The 18,548-nt window shown below is 45.8% G+C and overlaps 1 protein-coding gene across 2 annotated transcripts in view; it reads right to left on the reverse strand.

Moving 5' to 3' along the window:
- Positions 1–7,188: 7,188 nt before the first annotated feature.
- Positions 7,189–18,548, reverse strand: part of LOC142572921 (uncharacterized) — a 54,757-nt gene continuing 43,397 nt past the window's right edge. For both annotated transcript variants that reach the window (XM_075682377.1, XM_075682376.1), the window contains exons 3-5: positions 15,549–15,763; positions 10,410–10,746; positions 7,189–7,441 (exon numbers count right to left, since the gene is read on the reverse strand). In XM_075682377.1, coding sequence (XP_075538492.1) covers positions 7,213–7,441; positions 10,410–10,746; positions 15,549–15,763 — 781 coding nt within the window. In that variant the 3' untranslated portion in view covers positions 7,189–7,212. The remainder of the gene's footprint in view (positions 7,442–10,409; positions 10,747–15,548; positions 15,764–18,548) is intronic.

Genomic DNA, 18,548 nt, shown 5'->3' on the forward strand with positions numbered 1-18,548 from the left:
GTAAGTAAATGCAATTTATAGAGTAATAATTGACGACTCACCGTGTCGAAAGCTTTAGGAAAACCTAGGAAGTACAAACGGCTAAGGAACCACGGTCAATTAGCATGTTTACTTTGTGCGTGAATAATATGAGCTGTGTTTTACTGGAGTAGGTTTTGAAGAAGCGCCGCTGTGAATGTGTGAAAAATAATTTGCATTCTTGAAACCTGTTCAAATCTGAAAACAAGATATGATCAGGGATCTTGCACGGAATACTGGTGTGTCAAATGGTTCAGGAGGGTTGCAATGTGGGCTTGTTGGTAACCCATCTTTAAGGGGTGTACGGTAGCGCGATTAAAAGGCATGGCTGTGACTCATGTTGGCTCAGTGTATAAGCACGACTTGGTTTTCGATACGAAACATTGTTGGAAGTTAGCGCTGTGTGTGTCCCTGTGTGTCTTCTTTTGTCCCGTCCTTTAATCGCGCTACCGTACACCCCTTGAAGAGTCAAATGGGCCGGTAATTGAGTGGCGAGTGCGTGTTACCTGATTTATGTCGTGGACTCACCTTCCCCACCATCCAATCGTCAGGTCAAGCCGTTGTCACTGTTGTAAGATCTTCGTTAGTAGTACTGAGGAATAAAGACGTGTTTTTGAACATTTGGTATTGACTAAATCGCAACCAGGGGATGATTAGCGTTTTACCTTTCCCATTGTGTTTTCCACGCCACTTGGGTCAGTGAAAATTGGTGACATTGGAGAGTGGTCACAAGAGTGCGCTTCTGGCGGTAAAATAGTCGAGATGGCAGAAAAATGAGAAAAATAAACCACATGAAATGCAGTTAAGCACTCTTCAGCAGGGATGACATTTCCCCAACTGTCAACCAGGTGTATTAAATCATGTGCTTTGGGCTTCATGACACGCCGAAGCTTTCTCGGATCAGTTGTTAGCATTGATGGGAGCCCATTATGCCAGAAATTGTTTTTTTCCTTAATGCAGGAGTATATTCGACCAAAGCAAGTTGGTGCACATTCCGTCGAGCATTATTTGAAGACAAGGCGGATTTGAATACGCGTTTCCTTTTGTTCGATAAAACTTTAATGTTGCGATTGTACCAATGGGCCTTGTGATCAGGAATAACAGTGTGAGAAGGTCTACCTTTGCTAGTTAAATGATTAACTTTAACCAAAAACAATTTCCAACTAGCTTTTACCGTACGGAGATCGAAATCATGAAAGGAATCTTCAAGAAATGCAGCGAGTTCATTGTTAATGACAATGAAATCAGCAGATGAATAGTCACGAGTGGGTTTTCTCTTGTTCTTAAGCGTTGGGTTCTGATAAATTAATGTGAAAGGAAAACAGAGAATGATCGCACAAACCTGATAAATAAATTATGGGTGATACAAGATCAGAGCTTGTTGTTAGAACAAGATCCAGAGTATTTTGGACAAATTCCGTTATTCTAGTGGATTGTGTGATTAGTTGAGAAAGAGAAAAGAGCGAGCACATGTGAGTAAATTATTTTGCTACAGCAGAAAAGGGGTTTATATAGTTGCTTCAGAATTCAACTTCACATTAGGAACATTAAAGTCGCCCAGTAAATAAAGCAGGAAACGTAAGACGGTAACACTGTGCAATGTAGGTTACGTCTTGCAGTTGATTACCAGCAATTAAACTATTGAGGGTGGGCAGCAGATGCTAATGATTATTTTTTGCTGGTTAAGCTCAATGGTGGTCCACACTGTTTCTACTTCGCTGGAAACATAGATGCACTGCGACACGAAATCTTTGGAAACGGCTAGAAGTACACCGCCTCCTCTTCGTGATGTACATAGGGTCGCAGCGGTAGACCGAAAGACGAGATGCGAGTGCGGAAAGTTCATTGTCCCGTATTTGCGAGTGAAGCCATGTTTCTGTTAGTAATACTGGGCCTCCGTCAAACTGCTGCAACAGCTTTTTGCCCACGTGTCCCTCCAGTTATATCTGTTTGTGATAAATAAAATTGATTGATTGATTGATCGATTAATTAAATGACTGACTGAGTGAATGAGACTTGCAAACAGAAGTAAAATAGAATTAACAGAATAAGGATAACAGGGCATAAAGCTATACAGAGATTAATGATAAAAACCGGCGAACGAACAAGGATTCACAAGCATAAAAAGGCTTAAGCCTGCCTATGTGTCACAGTGGCACATACCGAGTAGCCCAAAATGCGCTAGGTTAAACATCAGAAATTCAAGGAAATAATGGAAAATATTATTGTTTGTGCACTTTGAGGATACCTGTGAGCTGACAGAATATTTAGAATGTTTGTATGATGTATTTCTGGTTAAAACTAAACCTGTTAATTCAAACCTGGCGCAACTGGACCATGCATCATTCGGGAATCCCGGTTTGTCCGTTGCCTATCTGTTGCCCTGCAATTAATTATGAATGCACGCCAACTCGCACAGTTTCCAGTTCTTATGTCGGGTTCATGAGCCCGCTTGTGTCCTGGGATATCTGCATGGTTATGTATCCTGTAATTTAATTTCGTGGCCATGTGCTTATACGTCGCGTATCAGTCTCCCGATTTCCTTGACAATCTTGTGTGATATGCAGGACCTGACAGTTTCTGGTGAATTCATGCAGCCATGCAGGTTGTTGTAGTCTGCCAATTTGCACTGCAAATGCGCTTTCAGTTGAGCTTCTCTGGGTGTAGGATAACCTGGCGTGGTCCCCACTTGTATGATGTTTATATTATGCAGTATCTTACTCCTGTTACACCGTTATTGCCGCATCAGTATACTATATATGCCTGATGTTTGTATTCATGATTAGCAACTTCCTCTGTGTGCTTAGCAGTTGCATATAGTCTCTCGGCATAATTGTTTACCCATGTAGTCTACGGTATCGGTCTGTTGTGTGTCGAGTTCAGATGCTCCTAAAGTTGTGTTGCTGAAGGGAGAAGAAGTCGTCTTTAGAGCTCATATCCTAGCTGGCATAGTATCTTGCGACCATATTCCGAGCTCTTGAGGCAAAGAAGTTGTGCCGCAGGCTGCACCTCTACTCTGTCTAGGCCTTTGTTCGTTTGCCCTTTCTCATAGAGACCTTCAAGCATGGTAAAGTTGAAAAGACCTATCATTACCCGTATATATCTGTTTGATGACATGACATAAACTTTATTTGAGTCCTCGGGGAGCCAAAGTCCAAGGTTCCGAAGATCAAGTCGGTGGCTCCTCCCACGATGGGACCGGGAGATGAAGTCCCGCCGCATTGTTGTGGGCCTTACGGACAGCCTGGAGTTGAATGTGCAGATTGCTGCTCGTGAGGGGTTCCTGTCATTGTTATTTCGTGATGGGTCGAGAGGCGTTAAGAGCTGGCCACAGCCAGAGCATGTGTTCAAAAGAGCACTAGTCATGACCGCATTTGGGGAACGACTGTTCCTCGTCAGGATCTATCCTCTTTAGTGACCGAGGAATGGGATACGAACGGGCTTGCAGAAGTCTGAGTGTGCTAGCCTGAGGTTTGTTCAATTTTGGGTGAGGGGGTAGAAATGTCCTCCTGCCCAGTCGATAATGGGAAACAGTTTGGTGGAAAGTACATAATGGATCTTTGTAGATATTGAGCTCGTTCCAAACCTGGCTACCCGTGACAGCGCGGTACGTGCAATAGCGCGCTCTACGGTGGGCCTGCTCGTTAGGATTGCATCCAAGCGGGTTAACTGAGCAATCTAGATGGGCTGCGAACCACGAGGTGTGGTATCCTCCTTCGCTGCTCTCCCTGGCTCTTTGAAGTACTTTCTTCACAATACTGTTCGCCTGTTCGGACAGGAGACCGGACGAGAAGGATCTAACCGTCATGCGCGAATCCGAGAAGACGATAGGGGGAAATTTTGAGCTGTGCAAAGCCAGAGCCGCTTCCTCCGCCACATAGGCAAACTTCGTATAAACAGAGGCTACATTGACCAGTAGGCCCCTCGCATCTACCATCAAGACAGCGAACTTATCCCCACTGTCATATCTGGCAGCATCGACATAGCGTGCATGTAGTTTCTGCTGACTGGTCTTTTTAAAGATGGACTTGGCTGTCGCGAATCTTCTTCCCTCGTTATGCACTGGGTGGATGTTTCGTGGGACGGGGTCAAGCACGATGAAAGTTTTGGTTTCCCGGGTCAAGCTAACTTTGGTCGCTGGTTCATGTCTGGGTTCAAGCTGCGTTCAGCGCAGCTTGAAAATTCGGTTACTTTCCTTTCTCGTCAGTTGCAATTGCCGCGGTTGCTATTATTTAAACTGCTCTGTGCGCGCGATTTGTGTATGCTACTCAGCAAAAAAAAAAAAACTTTGACGACCCCAATAGGCCATGCCGTCCCGTGCGGATCGAACACCTCGTAGTATTGACAACTCGCAAAGGAGTGTCTATACCGAATGTCCTTCATTTGTTACATAGCGTGTCAACGAACATGAAGAAATGGGAGAATGGAATCTGTGGTAGAAGTTTTTCATTCTCCATTCGCGTACGTACTTGATTCGGCGATCCACGTCTCCGCGCATTGCACTTGTTGAGCCAGACCCCATTTCCAAAAACAAAGCGCGATATAGCTACCAGCGCAGACGGAAAATCGCAGAGATCGCTGGGACGTTGCGACCAACCGGTTGGACGCAGCCGGAAAGGGGTGGCTCCCATGCTGGGCACCAACGCCTAATCGTTCGCGTGTACAGTCAAGCGAATCGTGTGGTGTTCGAACGACCGTGTTTGTCCATCCCGGTGCCTCGCTCCAAGCCTTTCTCGGAAGGATCCCGCGAAGCGTGTCGGTGCACGCGCGAAACCTGTGCACCGCGGTGCAGGTCAAAGCGGAACAGTCTACTCAATTTCGCGTCCTCGTAACCCCGCCGTTAGGTGGCTTTAGCAGCGCAACACTCGCGCCGTCTCTCTTACTAAACGCAACCACACCGAGGGCCACTGGCGTTTAGCTTCGCGAACGTGGTTCGCGATCAAGAGGTAGTAAATGCGGCAGTGGCCGCGCGGAGGATATGTCCACGCACTGTCCACAACATGCACCCTGAAATGTCTCTAAAGTACACTGCTGGAGTCCGTTAGTCACAGGAGTAGCTCTGCAGACTCGACGGCGCGACTCCAGGCTAGGTTCCTGAAAACAGCGACGGACTAAATGGCGTGAGGAAGCGCCGCTTGTGTTCGCGCACCATACTGGCGAGAGCCGCAGTCGTCCTTGGTGACTGCAGCCTGTTTTCCCATCCCGCCAGGGTTGCGAGCCCTGACAGAGGCGGCCGCTGAAGTCGCTGCGCCGAACTGGCCACAGGTATCCCAATTGCTTGGGATCGCTCGATCGTATCCTGGGGCATAAGTGCAGGCAATATGCAGGTGACAGTAAACCAATGATGACTCCGCTATAAACACTGAAGTGGTGCACGGGATAAGACTTTTGTGTGCGCATTGCCCACGTGGTGGGATGTTTATTTCAACAAGCAAAAGGTTAGGGGGCTAATCGGATGCTAAGTTCATGCGAACAAAGATCGATTTCTCGAGTTGAACGAAAACTATATAGAATTAGGCGCGCAATGGGGTGTGACAGCTCAACGCCACGGCCCATTGGGTTATGTCCCTCCACGTGCGACAGGCAGCTTCGTAAAGCTTTAGAACTAATATTCGCTAATCTGGCAACGACCGGCGTCCAAAAACAACACACAAAATGGGCGCAAAAATGTCAGCAGCGAGAAGACGTCAGCTGAGTTTGTCCTAGCATCCCAGTAGACGGCGCCCATCGTTCCAGACGGTGTCGGAGAGCCCTATGCCAGACCGCAATACGAGACCGCCAGTATAGCGGAACTCATGCCTCGCGGCCCCTCAGCTCCCAGATCCGCGACTTCCAGAGTCAAAGAGACAGAAGTCATTGAGATCAGAAACATGGACCACCCACGAGCCTCCCGCATTCACTCACTTCAGACTTGACAACGCTCCGCGGGGGCTAGACCTTACTCTCCCAGGATGCAGACCATGTTGCTCTTGTACCGATGAAAGTTCTTCAAAAACACTTGCGAAAAGGCTTAGCGTGTTGAAAAGTTCAAACTTGCTGCAACGACCGTGTCCTCGCCCAGAAAAGCATGCCGCCTTCGCTAGCGATCAAGTTCCACGCTAGGCCTACGCTTCGGTTTAAGCGAAGATTGTATCGATGCCTCAGGGGACATTGGGCAGCCAGGTGTGTCTGTTCCCACGAGAGCCCCACTTTGAGCAGCAAGATGTGGGGTCAAACGTGCTTTTAGGACAAAGGAACGACGACGCGACATAGTAGTGCAAACAATCAGACGGGCATTTATTGCACCTTGCACAGACTAATGCCTGCTAGCCGATTTACCACGCCCATGGAACATCCCGATTGGCGCCCGAGAAATCGCGGAAATCCGACTCATCGCAACCGGATAGCGATCGGATATGTTCGCTCCCATACTGGGCACCAACGCCTAAGCGTTTGCGTGTACACTCACGCTAACGGTGTCGCGTTCGGATGATAGAGTTCATCCATCCCGGTGCCCTACTCTGAAGCCTGTCTCGGGACGGTCCCACAAAACGCGTCGGCGCACGTGCGAAACGTCCGCGCCAGTAACAGCATCATTAGGTGGCGTTAGTAGCGCAGCACTCGCGTCATCTCTCGTACTAATTCGCAACTAGACCGATCGCCGCCAGCGCTTAGCTGCGCGGAGAAGCCGGATTACAGGAGACGCTTGCTCTATGCAGGGAATCCCGGGCGCTAGATGGCGCCGAGTGTCCTTAGGGAAGCGCGAAAGACGAATCCCGCTGGAGCACGCGCCTCATGCATAACTCCTTTTGACAGTGGCAAAATGTTGTCTCGCCCTAAAGATTCGATTCCAAACGAATTACTGTCGACAGTCATCGTGAGATAGATTGCCCCACTTTTTTGCGTATCCTTCTGTAAAGACCTCTCCGCCGTTCTCTTCAACGAAGCCCATTAAGCAGCGTTAGAAAATAGTTCTGAGGTCCACCATCATTCGGCCAGACAGCAAAGTAAATTAACAGCAGCATAACAACAAATACACACAAGTAAATGAATAACTGCTCTACGTAGCAGCTACGCACAGAACGTGCATATTATCTTGAGGCGAGATAAAACTGCAAGACAGTGCGGAACGTTTGACATAAGAGGGCAGCAGATTCGCTACCATGCGTGTTCTTATCAGCCTTGGGGTCAGACTTTTTGTGTATCAGACTTTTATTAGCCTTTTCTATTATTTTCGTGAGCGAAGTCGTGTAATGCATAAAGACTGCCTTGTATCGTACTCCTTGTGAGCGGCTGTAGCTCTCTTTTTGTCATTTCAGCAATAAATCTAGCCGGTAAGAATAAAGCTGCGAGCGAACTGACAGCTCCAATTGGGGTAACAGTGGCGTATACTCGGTCGGTCGTGTTGACGATGACCGTTTTCAGCACGAAAGTGGCGTTTTGCCTGCGAAGAAAGAAAGGGGGATCGAAACAGGTTGCGTTAGAAATGACCGCTAAACATGATGTAGCCTGTATTAATTCTCATATACTCGGGCAGATGTTGTCGTCCAATAAGACATCTTTTTGGGTAAACATAATAGTTAAAATCTGATGTACCTTTCTACCCGTTGCGTTTTTAATACAGAAATTGAAAGAATTTCCCGAATACTTCGCTGAAATTTCAACAAAAGAAGTAGGATGGGCGATTTACGTTTTCATATTAGCCACGATACAGTTACTAACGAATCAAGCTTAATATGAAGAGGTTTTTTTTTGTCTGCTTTTCCTGAACTGGGCGAGGAGTATTATTCTCTCTTTAAGTATGCATAAAGTAGATATTAACCACAAAGAAAAGTGCTCACGCGGAAGCTCTACTGCATTATTTGAAATGAATTTGTTGTTCTGTTTCCAGCGAACCAAGGAAATACAAACGGCGCTCTCGACAAACAGGGCTCGCCTTTTCCGATAATTGTAGCAGTTGATGACGCAATTGCCCGCCGTGGCTCCTTAGTGGCGTATGCGTTAATTGCGCTGATCCACGCGAGGTGGGCGCAATTCGATGGGGGCAAAATTAACTCAGAGTCTGCATTAGTAAGATCTTGATGAGGGCTAGTTGGTTCATACTTAGAACTGAGGTGAAACAGCGCGAAAAAGACGAGGACACAAGGAAACAAATACCACAGACAAGCGCTGACTGCCAACTGGAAGTTTATTTGAAATTCACCGAACATTTATACCTTCTTCAGCATAGACATGCGCACCATCAGTCGCAAAAACATCTACAAATCAACATTTTAATCTTTCTTCCAAAAATGTGATTTCTTTTCCCGACAAGGCGAGAGAGGGAGTGCTTACACATTTTTCGCCTTCCTTTCTTATATGAAAGGCCTTTACTATTTCCCTTTCCCTCTTACTATTTCCTTTCCCTATGAATTTTGTCTTTTCAAATATGGGGGTGCATTGACACTTGTTACAGTGTCCAGCTAAATGACTCCCATAGCCATTCTTTAGGTTGGTGCTGTGCTGACGAGCTCTTTAATTGAAGCACTGTCCCGTTTGACCTATATAGGATTTCCCACAGCTGAGCGGTATTTGATAGATGACATTGCGCCTGCACTCAGTGATACGAGTTTTATGATTAGTGGTGCACAGGTGCCTTTCAATGAAAGAGCTCGTCAGCACGGCACCAACCTAAAAAATGGCTATGGGAGTCATTTAGCTGGACACTGTAACAAGTGTCAACGCAGCCCCATATTTGAAAAGACAAAATTCATAGGGAAAGGAAATAGTAAGAAGGAAAGGGAAATAGTAGACGCCTTTCATATAAGAAAGGAAGGCGATAAATGTGTAAGCACTCCCTCTCTTGCCTTGTCGGGAAAAGAAATCACGTTTTTGGAAGAAAGATTAAAATGTTGATTTGCAGATGTTTTGGCGACTGATGTGCGCATGCCTATGCTGAAGAAGGTATAAATGTCCGGTGAATTTCAAATAAACTTCCAGTTGGCAGTCAGCGCTTGTCTGTGGTATTTGTTTCCTTGTGTCCTCGTCTTTTTCGCGCTGTTTCACCTCAGTTCTAACTCAGAGTCCCCCGCTACGGCATCTCTGAATATCAGATCATGGTTTTGGCACGTAAAACCCCTGAATTCAAATTTAATTTATTGAGACCCCTACATCTTGGGCTTGTGAGTGAATTAATAATAGACAGATTACGTATTACGATAAAAAGAAACCAGCAAACAGACAACAACGGGAACCGAGACAAACAAGACATCAGAGCACTGAGCTTACAACTGTATTGGAAAGCGTTTCGTCAATACACATGTTCATGTTTCGTATTCAGTTTACACAGGTATGAAACTTAACAGTTTGTCATCAGCGCCTGAAGCTAGATTCGAGAAATACGGGTTCTTTATTAGACAATAAAACGTACTCTGAACACTGCTTGCCTAATCGATGAATCATTTCGTCTTGTATTAGATCACGCACGTGTTTGCCGTTATCTTTGCTGATTATGTTTGCTTCATTAAAAAATGACTGGCATGCGCGAGTGTGTATCCTATTTATTAATCGTTAACCCTCTTATCATCACCTCGGCTCTGCGTTCACGTGAGTATAAGGTGCATGCGTGCGTTTAAGACATAAACAATAGTCGTCTTCTGCCCCAAGCCGTGTTGGTAACCCTTTCTTCAACAATTCGCGGCCCGAAATAATCCTACATCTTGACAAAGGTTGCTAAGTGATGAGAATGACTTGATCTGCGCAAATTCTTTTTTATGCTTTATTGATGCCGCACATTTTTCTCGGTATTTTCTAAACGATATATTTAGGCACATCTCTTGCAGCGGTGGTTCGAACGTCGGATTCTGAAACGGCTGAATTACACGCGTTGGTGACGTAGCGGCGCCCTTGTATTCCGTGCATTGGAGGCACGTTAAAGAAACCGAGGTACTTAATATTAGTCCGGAGTACCCCACTACGTCGTTCTGGCACATAAAACCCCAGAATTTAATGCTTTTTTTTTAAACGGCCGAATAACTCCTGTTTTCTGAAACAGTATCACATCATTGTGCTTTGCCAAGAAAATTTTCTTTGCTGTACCCAGATGGCTTACTAATGAGGCCTTCGCTATGTCTTAGGAACAGGGGAAATGGACGTGGGCCCTTGAACTAAAAAAGATTTTGTCCGTGGAATATCCTTGCAATTATTGAGATAAAATCCACATTTATGCCAAGGGATAACACCCGCAGTGAAATGGGACTTCGTACTGAACTTAGCCAGAAACACCTGCGGAACCTTACCAGGGCTATCTTCATGTTATTGGCGTCACTGTAAAAATTATCTAAAAAAACGCGGAGGCTCTAGAATGACACGTCAAGTTGAGCGACTTATATGGATCTTTTGTGTTTGCCCTCGAGTATCAATCGTATACTCACTCGACAACCTCGACGATGACCCTCGCTGAAATGTTGGCGTTCACTATCGCTCTGAAGTCAGCCATGAACGTCCTCACATTCACGGCAAGCGTGACGGTCAGGTTGCGCACCGTCACGTCGGCGTAAACGTACGCGCCGCATTCGTCGATGCGGGCGACGACGTCACCCGACTGGCGCAACCTGGACAGGCCTCGAATGGTTCCGTTGCTGACTTTGACCCGGGCGAGTGTGGCGAACATGTCTGTCGTCAGCGCTGGTAGCGGACTCGGGTCGAGCTTGTACGAGGTTAGCGCATTTCGGAGGGCCACTTCGAACGTCGTGCATCTGGCGCATTGCACTGCAAATGAAGGACGTAAATTTAGGTGTCTAAGCTGATACAATTTTCTATAGAATACGTGAAATATATTGTCGAGGTCACAAATGAACTTCGCGTGTGTCTAGCCTTTGCAGTACTGGAGTCCTATGACGTAAAACTAATACGTTCTGATCTAACTCTTACCTTCTGATTTAAATTTTACGCAACCGCCAATGTAAGCGTCGGATGGTACCCGTAGCTTTGTTTGAACCGCCCAATCAAACGCTCTCCTATAGGCTATAGGAGATCACTTTCGTTTGCTTTGAAAGCAAACACCGTTGCCTACATTTAAAGGCTTTTTTTTTGTCGAACTCGCCTACAAGAGGCGAGGAATGCACACAAGCGGAGAGGCTTTCGGTGGCCCCGAGCTAGCGCGGTCAAAGCGACTGGTCCTCTCCCTCTTGCGTACCTTGCAGTAGCTGCTCAAAAATCGGGGCTGCGTGTAACGGAAAGATAAAAATGCCGCTAGAAGGTATCCCAAGCGCAGGAGAGTTGGCAGATGAATGTATGTGTGCCGAAACTTCTCGACAACGTTATGTGGCCACGCGAAACATTTTCTTTAAAACTTAAAACAATCCATTCTCCCAGCCCGCTGGTTAGCCGATGTAACAGCTGCCGGCCGAGCAGCAACTTCTTATTTCTTTCGAAACGGGCCAGTCACCGGCTATTCAATAGCAATCAAGTTTTTCTTTTTGCATGTTAATGCGAACGAGCACGTCGATTTAACGTCGGGAGTTTTTGCGGTTTTGTGACGTGGCGTGACAAAAAAGCGAAGCGGGCGCAGACCGAAGACCAGTAACGGACGGCTAACGGCGAAACAGGAGTAGAATCGTAAAGAATTGTCTGCCTTTCGCTCGGCGTGATCATGCTTAATCAGTACGTACACGTCATATCAGATCAAGAGCTCTTACGCGACAGACAGGCGTAGTGGAGGTGGACCGAAAAACTTTTAAGCAATCGTGGATGGCCTCTGGCAAAAATGAACTAGAAAGCGATCGGAATAGCTTTACGTTACAGCGCTCCTGCTTGAATATCCTTAATTCATTACGTGTTACTTCAATATCATTTTAGTCGTTCGGATGTATGCTTCTAGGGTGTGTATAACAGACACTTGAGCCTTGCACGCCAAGTGATGTCATGAAGAATATACTGAAGCCCTACCGCGACGGCACTTCCGCATCCTAGAAGTCACTATAGACACTGCTGGTGGTACAAGCACCATTTGTTCAGGTTATTATTACTTTGTGACATTGATAATAATAATATTTGGGGTTTTACGTGCCAAAACCACTTTCTGATTATGAGGCACGCCGTAGTGGAGGACTCCGGAAATTTTGACCACCTGGGGTTCTTTAACCTGCACCTAAATCTAATTGCAAATAGAATCAGGAACACCTTAGACTTCTGTCAACCAAAGGACCAGGCAGGATTCCGTAAAGGCTACTCAACAATAGACCATATTCACACTATCAATCAAGTGATAGAGAAATGTGCAGAATATAAGCAACCCTTATATATAGCTTTCATTGATTACGAGAAAGCGTTTGATTCAGTCGAAACCTCAGCAGTCATGGAGGCATTACGGAATCAGGGTGTAGATGAGCCATATGTAAAAATACTGGAAGACATCTATAGCGGCTCCACAGCCACCGTAGTCCTCCATAAAGTAAGCAACAAAATCCCAATAAAGAAAGGCGTCAGGCAGGGAGATACGATATCTCCAATGCTATTCACAGCGTGTTTACAGGAGGTATTCAGAGACCTGGATTGGGAAGAATTGGGGATAAAAGTTAATGGAGAATACCTTAGTAACTTGCGATTCGCTGATGATATTGCCTTGCTTAGTAACTCAGGGGACCAATTGCAATGCATGCTCACTGACCTGGAGAGGCAAAGCAGAAGAGTGGGTTTAAAAATTAATATGCAGAAAACTAAAGTAATGCTTAACAGTCTCGGGAGAGAACAGCAATTTACAATAGGCAGCGAGGCACTGGAAGTCGTAAGGGAATACATCTACTTAGGGCAGGTAGTGACGGCGGATCCGGATCATGAGACGGAAATAATCAGAAGAATAAGAATGGGCTGGAGTGCGTTTGGCAGGCATTCCCAAATCATGAACAGCAGGTTGCCGTTATCCCTCAAGAGAAAAGTATATAATAGCTGTGTCTTACCAGTACTCACCTACGGGGCAGAAGCCTGGAGGCTTACGAAAAGGGTTCTACTCAAATTGAGGACGACACAACGAGCTATGGAAAGAAGAATGATAGGTGTAACGTTAAGGGATAAGAAAAGAGCAGATTGGGTGAGGGAACAAACGCGAGTTAATGATATCTTAGTTGAAATGAAGAAAAAGAAATGGGCATGGGCAGGACATGTAATGAGGAGGGAAGATAACCGATGGTCATTAAGGGTTACGGACTGGATCCCAAGGGAAGGGAAGCGTAGCAGGGGGCGGCAGAAAGTTAGGTGGGCGGGTGAGATTAAGAAGTTTGCAGGGACGGCATGGCCACAATTAGTACATGACCGGGGTTGTTGGAGAAATATGGGAGAGGCCTTTGCCCTGCAGTGGGCGTAACCAGGCTGATGATGATGATGAAATCTAAGCACACGGGTGTTTTCGCATTTCGCCCCCATCGAAATGCGGCCGCCGTGGCCGGGATTCGATCCCGCGACCTCGTGCTCAGCAGCCCAACACCATAGCCACTGAGCAACCACGGCGGGTTCTTTGTGACATTGAAGAGCCACCAATGGGGAGTTTTATGTTTAGGCTAAGCATATCAACAAGCAGTTTTACTGTTATACGGGGTGATTATATTTAAGTTGTCTGAAATTTTTCAAAAAAATCGCCTGTGGCAGATTGAATTAAATAAATGTAATTAAAATTTAAAGCGTTAGCTTTTCATCGCTCCTTGGTCCTGAGTGGCGCGAAACTGCAGTTCCGTGAACTGCGGGAGAGGTGGGCGAGAAAGATGACAAAAAAAAAAAAAAAAAAAGAAAGCGCACGCGACGACGCCTTGCTGAGTTCGGCGCTGACGCAGCCCCACACCACGCGACGAGGCGTGCCCTTGCGCTAATGAGAGAGGGAACTTCGGTAGCGGTGCTCTGCGATTGCGGGTGGCAAAACCCATCAACTGCACCCGTCGTCGTTCCACCGACAACATTCGTTCTTCGTCACTCCATCGTTATTATGCTGTCGTAATTTATGTGTGATTATGACACCGTCGCTATGGCATCGTCGTCATACTGTCATCGTTGCGCATTCGTTGTCACACGGTCATTCGTTGTCATAAGCTCGCATGCTCATCCAGTTCACTACATTTTCAGGCTATGAGTGACGCGTGGCATCGGCAAAAAAAAAAAAAAAGAGAAGAAACTGCTGAGAGCCAGTGGGGCTATACTAGTGCAGGTGCAACCAAATCAGGAAGGCCCACTCATATTGAACGATGACACTCCCTGACCAGAATAGGAATTGGCCTCCCTGGTGCAGTATTCGCCCACTGCCTCCTTCATGACTCCTGCGGAAATTTACAGCACAATAAAAATGGGTTGAGTGAACACGGTAGGCATTACCAAGTCCTGTCTGAGAGCTTACCACTGTCGTTGCAAAGAAAAATGTACAATCATTGCCTTCTACTGGCGCTAACATATGGGACAGAAAGACACTTGGAGGTTAACAAAGAAGCCCGAGAACAACCTAAGGATGGCGCAAAGAGCAATGGAACAAGAAATGTTAAGCCTATCGTTAAGAGACGGGAAAAGAGCGCTGTGTATCAGAGAGCGAACGGGGATAGCCGATATTCTAGTTGACATAAAGAAGGAAAGATGGAGCTGGGCTGGCCATCTAATGCGGAGCATAGATAACCGGTGGACAATTAGATTTGTTGAATGTGTGCGAAGCGAAGGGAAGCACAGTTTGCAGGTGCAACTGTGCTTGCAGGTGCAATTTGCAGGCGCAGCTTGGAATCAGCTAGCACGAGACAGGGTTAGTTGACGATCGAAGGGAGGGGCATTCCTTCTGCAACGGACATAGAAAGGGCTGATCATGATGATGGCGCCTAACTCATGGTTGTTCCATCGTTGTCATTCTCTCTTCGTCATCCCATTTTCCTCATATCGTCGTCGTCATTCTCCTCATATCGTCATATACACTCGTCATCCCATTGCCCTCGGGCTGTCGTCGTCACGCTGTCGTCGTTATGCCATCGTCCTCATTTCAGGATCACCTTACCAATGTTGTCAAACCGTCGTCGTCACAGCGCTTTCGGTTGCGCCACTGTATGCTAAGAAAGCCGGCGAAAACTCGATCATTGGAGAAGAGCGTACCAGTGTTAACGAGAGCTCTATGAAACGTCATTTACACTCAAATGTCATGGATGAAACAGGACCTTCAGAACTTCAGAAGTGATTGGGCTAGCTCGGGCTCATGAGAGAAAACGCCTAGCCTGCACTACAGCTAACATTCCCGTCCTGCGAGCATTTTTCTTCTTCTTTTTTATTGTGTTAAGAGACTCAGGTTCGACACCGGCATTTACGTGTATAGGTGGTAAGACATGGAGTGTTGACATAATCTGTGCCCTCTTTTTCTTTTATTTTTTTTCTAGTTCGTCGTACCATTACTTAGACCGCATGCGTAGCAGTGAACCCTGTATTGTGACTCGATGTAGTCTACATCTTTATACACACGCATGTTTTCCTTTCCGTGTGGGGCTCTGCTGATTTGTTAAAAATGCTACGATAACTTGCGCCAAATTTTGATTTGCAGGTCTGCAAATATAAATACTTACGCTCTGCACGCCGCCCTCCCAGCGCATGAACCGCTTCGTCAACAGCGTAGAAGAGTTCAGCTTCCAGATGCTCATTTATCTTCTTGTTGATATATCTCTGAAGTGGCGTAAGCTTGTTCAGTAAACGTAGTATTGGGCTTAGGAAGCGAAAGTGGACTTTCACCTCGCTGGTATCGTTCATCTCGAGCCGCTTCAACATGAGCGTGTTGTTGATCCTTGAGAATAAAAGGAAGAGAAGGGAAATTAAGTTGTTTCATGGCGCACACCAAGGAAAGCTTCCACCTCTAAGGGTGTTTTCTTGTGTCTAGAACTCACTACCTTACACCGTCGTAAAAGAGTGTTTGAGTGAACGAATAGGTGGGTGATTTTTTTCGAGTACCACCCTTTTCTTTAATGTGTGTTTCACCAGAATACACATTAAGCTTTCTTTTTTAAAGCGATATCTGCTTTTCCATCGATACCCGAGTCCTTTGGGCACTCACCGAAGTAATCTCGAAATGTTTTTTGAGACGCCTATAAAAGTATAATAAAAAAGCCGCGCCGATTTTTTTTTATATATAGATGTGAGAACACCGACCTTATTTTCTGTATTTTGTTTTGAACAAAATAATCCTCCTAAACGCTCCCGCATGGGCCCGAAAAGGGCCTGCAGTATGTTTAAATAAATAAATAAATAAATAAATAAATAAATAAATAAAACAACCCGCTTGGATACGAACTTCGGTACTTTAGATTGCCACTAGGACATGTAAAGAGTTGGGTACTCCGCGTTCATTACTACAAGTAATATTAAAGATTGCAGTGACATCTCTGGCTGCTGTGATACTCTGGTGCTATGCTGTTCAGTTTGTCTATAAAGTAGCGTCAAGGTGAAACAATATAATAATAATAATAATAATAATAATAATAATAATAATAATAATAATAATAATAATAATAATAATAATGTTTGTGTTTCATCACCGGACTGATGAAGAAAGCTGTAGATAGAAGCTGCTCTCCGTAGAGGCAGCTTGAGAAAGGCCCACAGCTACCTTCGTACAGAACAGTCAGCAGCGGCAATTGCAATAACATGCAAGATAGAGCAAGAAAAGTAAAAGAAATACAGAAGATATCTGAGTTTCGTAAACAGACAAAGCATAGGAACAAATATAAGGGTGACCGGAGAAGCAATACAGTTTAAAAACCTAGCATATGCAGTTTTCGCAATTCGACCGGTGTGTACTGCAGAAAATGTAATCGAACCTTTAGTCTTAAGATTTAAAGGTAGTGTCTCCACACTTTACGACTGGGGCTGTGCCACTTCCACAACAAGTGCCATGTTTCTATTGGCAGTAGGTTGTTCCTCGACGAATCTGCAAATTTTTACTCCAATCGATTCTGCATGAACCAATGCAAGGCTGACTGCGCACAGTATTGCACCGCCGCCGTTGCGACGACAGAAAGAACACACACCTGAAGAACTACACTGGTTTACACGCTATTTTCGCTGACGCTTGGCAGCTTATCTATAATATAACGCCATGCTAAACCAAATTCAACGCGGCCAATGGTAAAAACGATATGCCAGGATAGGAAATAATAAATAAATGGACACTGCTTTGAAGCACTGTCCGTGGGGCTTCCCCACCAGGGATGTGATATACTTTGAGCTGCGGCGCCATAGCGCAAAGCTTGCTCAAAAATGTGATTTCATTTCTGCAATCAGCCCTCCGTCAATGGCCGAACACTTTGCGGGTCAGCTCCACTTCACCTGTCTGTCAAGCGACGTCGGGAAACTCGCGGGGGCTCTCCATTTGCTATGACGTGTATACACTGATCAAGCTTGATTAGACAGAATGAAAGAACGTATTTATTTGCGTTTCCACACATTTTTCGCCATTAGCCACTGCTATTCGGGAAAACTTTTGGGGTGCGCCCACTTCGCCTGTTTGTCACGCGACATCAAAAGACAGCGAAAACTCACCACGTCAATGTGGCGTGTACGCATTATGCATTATTATGCCGAACAAAAGTGATTTCCTTTCGGGACAGCTGGGGAGTGCCCCGTTTTGAATGGGATAGAAGATGTGTGCTCACCGATCGCTCTGGCACTGGCTACTTGAAACTACCAGGGAAAAGTGATCTGATTTAGTTGCGTGTAATAAAACATTTTTATGCGGCCATATCCACGCCTACGCACTCCTCGCATGCACCTTGTCGGCCAATAAGACAGAATAAGCTTACCACGGTCGGCAATGTTATTCGCTTTGAAAGCAAACAAATCTGACCTCCTACAAACTATGAGAGCGTTTGACTGGGCGGTTCAAGAACGCTGCGAGCCACTTCCCCGTGCCTGCGTCAGCGTTTACGTACATTTGTTGTTAGGAGATTAGAATAAAAATCCATCGGAATATCTTTACGTTACAGGTCCCCAGAATGGGATCCGTAGCCCACTGTGACCACATGACGTACTCGAGTACCGACTTAGCGCGAACCGCACGGAAAGAAACCCGTGCAGCGTTTTACCTGCTTGAGATCTTGCAAGTGCCTTAGCATTCCTAAATTCTGGGATGTGTATGTTTCGCACATAACACCTTTTCGCACCCTCAAAATAACGAGGGATGTTTTTCTAACGACTACAGCCACTTGCGAAATGTTCCAGAAAGGTAGGCGTGCAGAAACGGCGTTACTTTCACGAGTGCATGTATAAAATGCACGCGCTACATTTAGTGCGTATTGTTATTGAAAATAGTGCGTGTTGTTTTGTATAGTGTTTGACCTACAACAGCTGCCACAATCGCCGAATCACTGTCTAGATTTTTCTTGTCTAAATTTTGATCTGCCAGTAGAAAAAGAACTGGCAGATGCCACGCTCCGTGGGAATCGATGGTATGCGAATCAGTGTGCGGGAAGCCTACCAAGTTAACGAAACGACTATGAGAGCACCAAGACGTAGGTGGCGGTTTCATGACCTTCATGACATGCGCGTCATGAAATTACTGCCATGAGCTATCACTT

This window comes from Dermacentor variabilis, chromosome 2, assembly GCF_050947875.1.
Source record: "Dermacentor variabilis isolate Ectoservices chromosome 2, ASM5094787v1, whole genome shotgun sequence".
NCBI lineage: Eukaryota > Metazoa > Arthropoda > Arachnida > Ixodida > Ixodidae > Dermacentor > Dermacentor variabilis.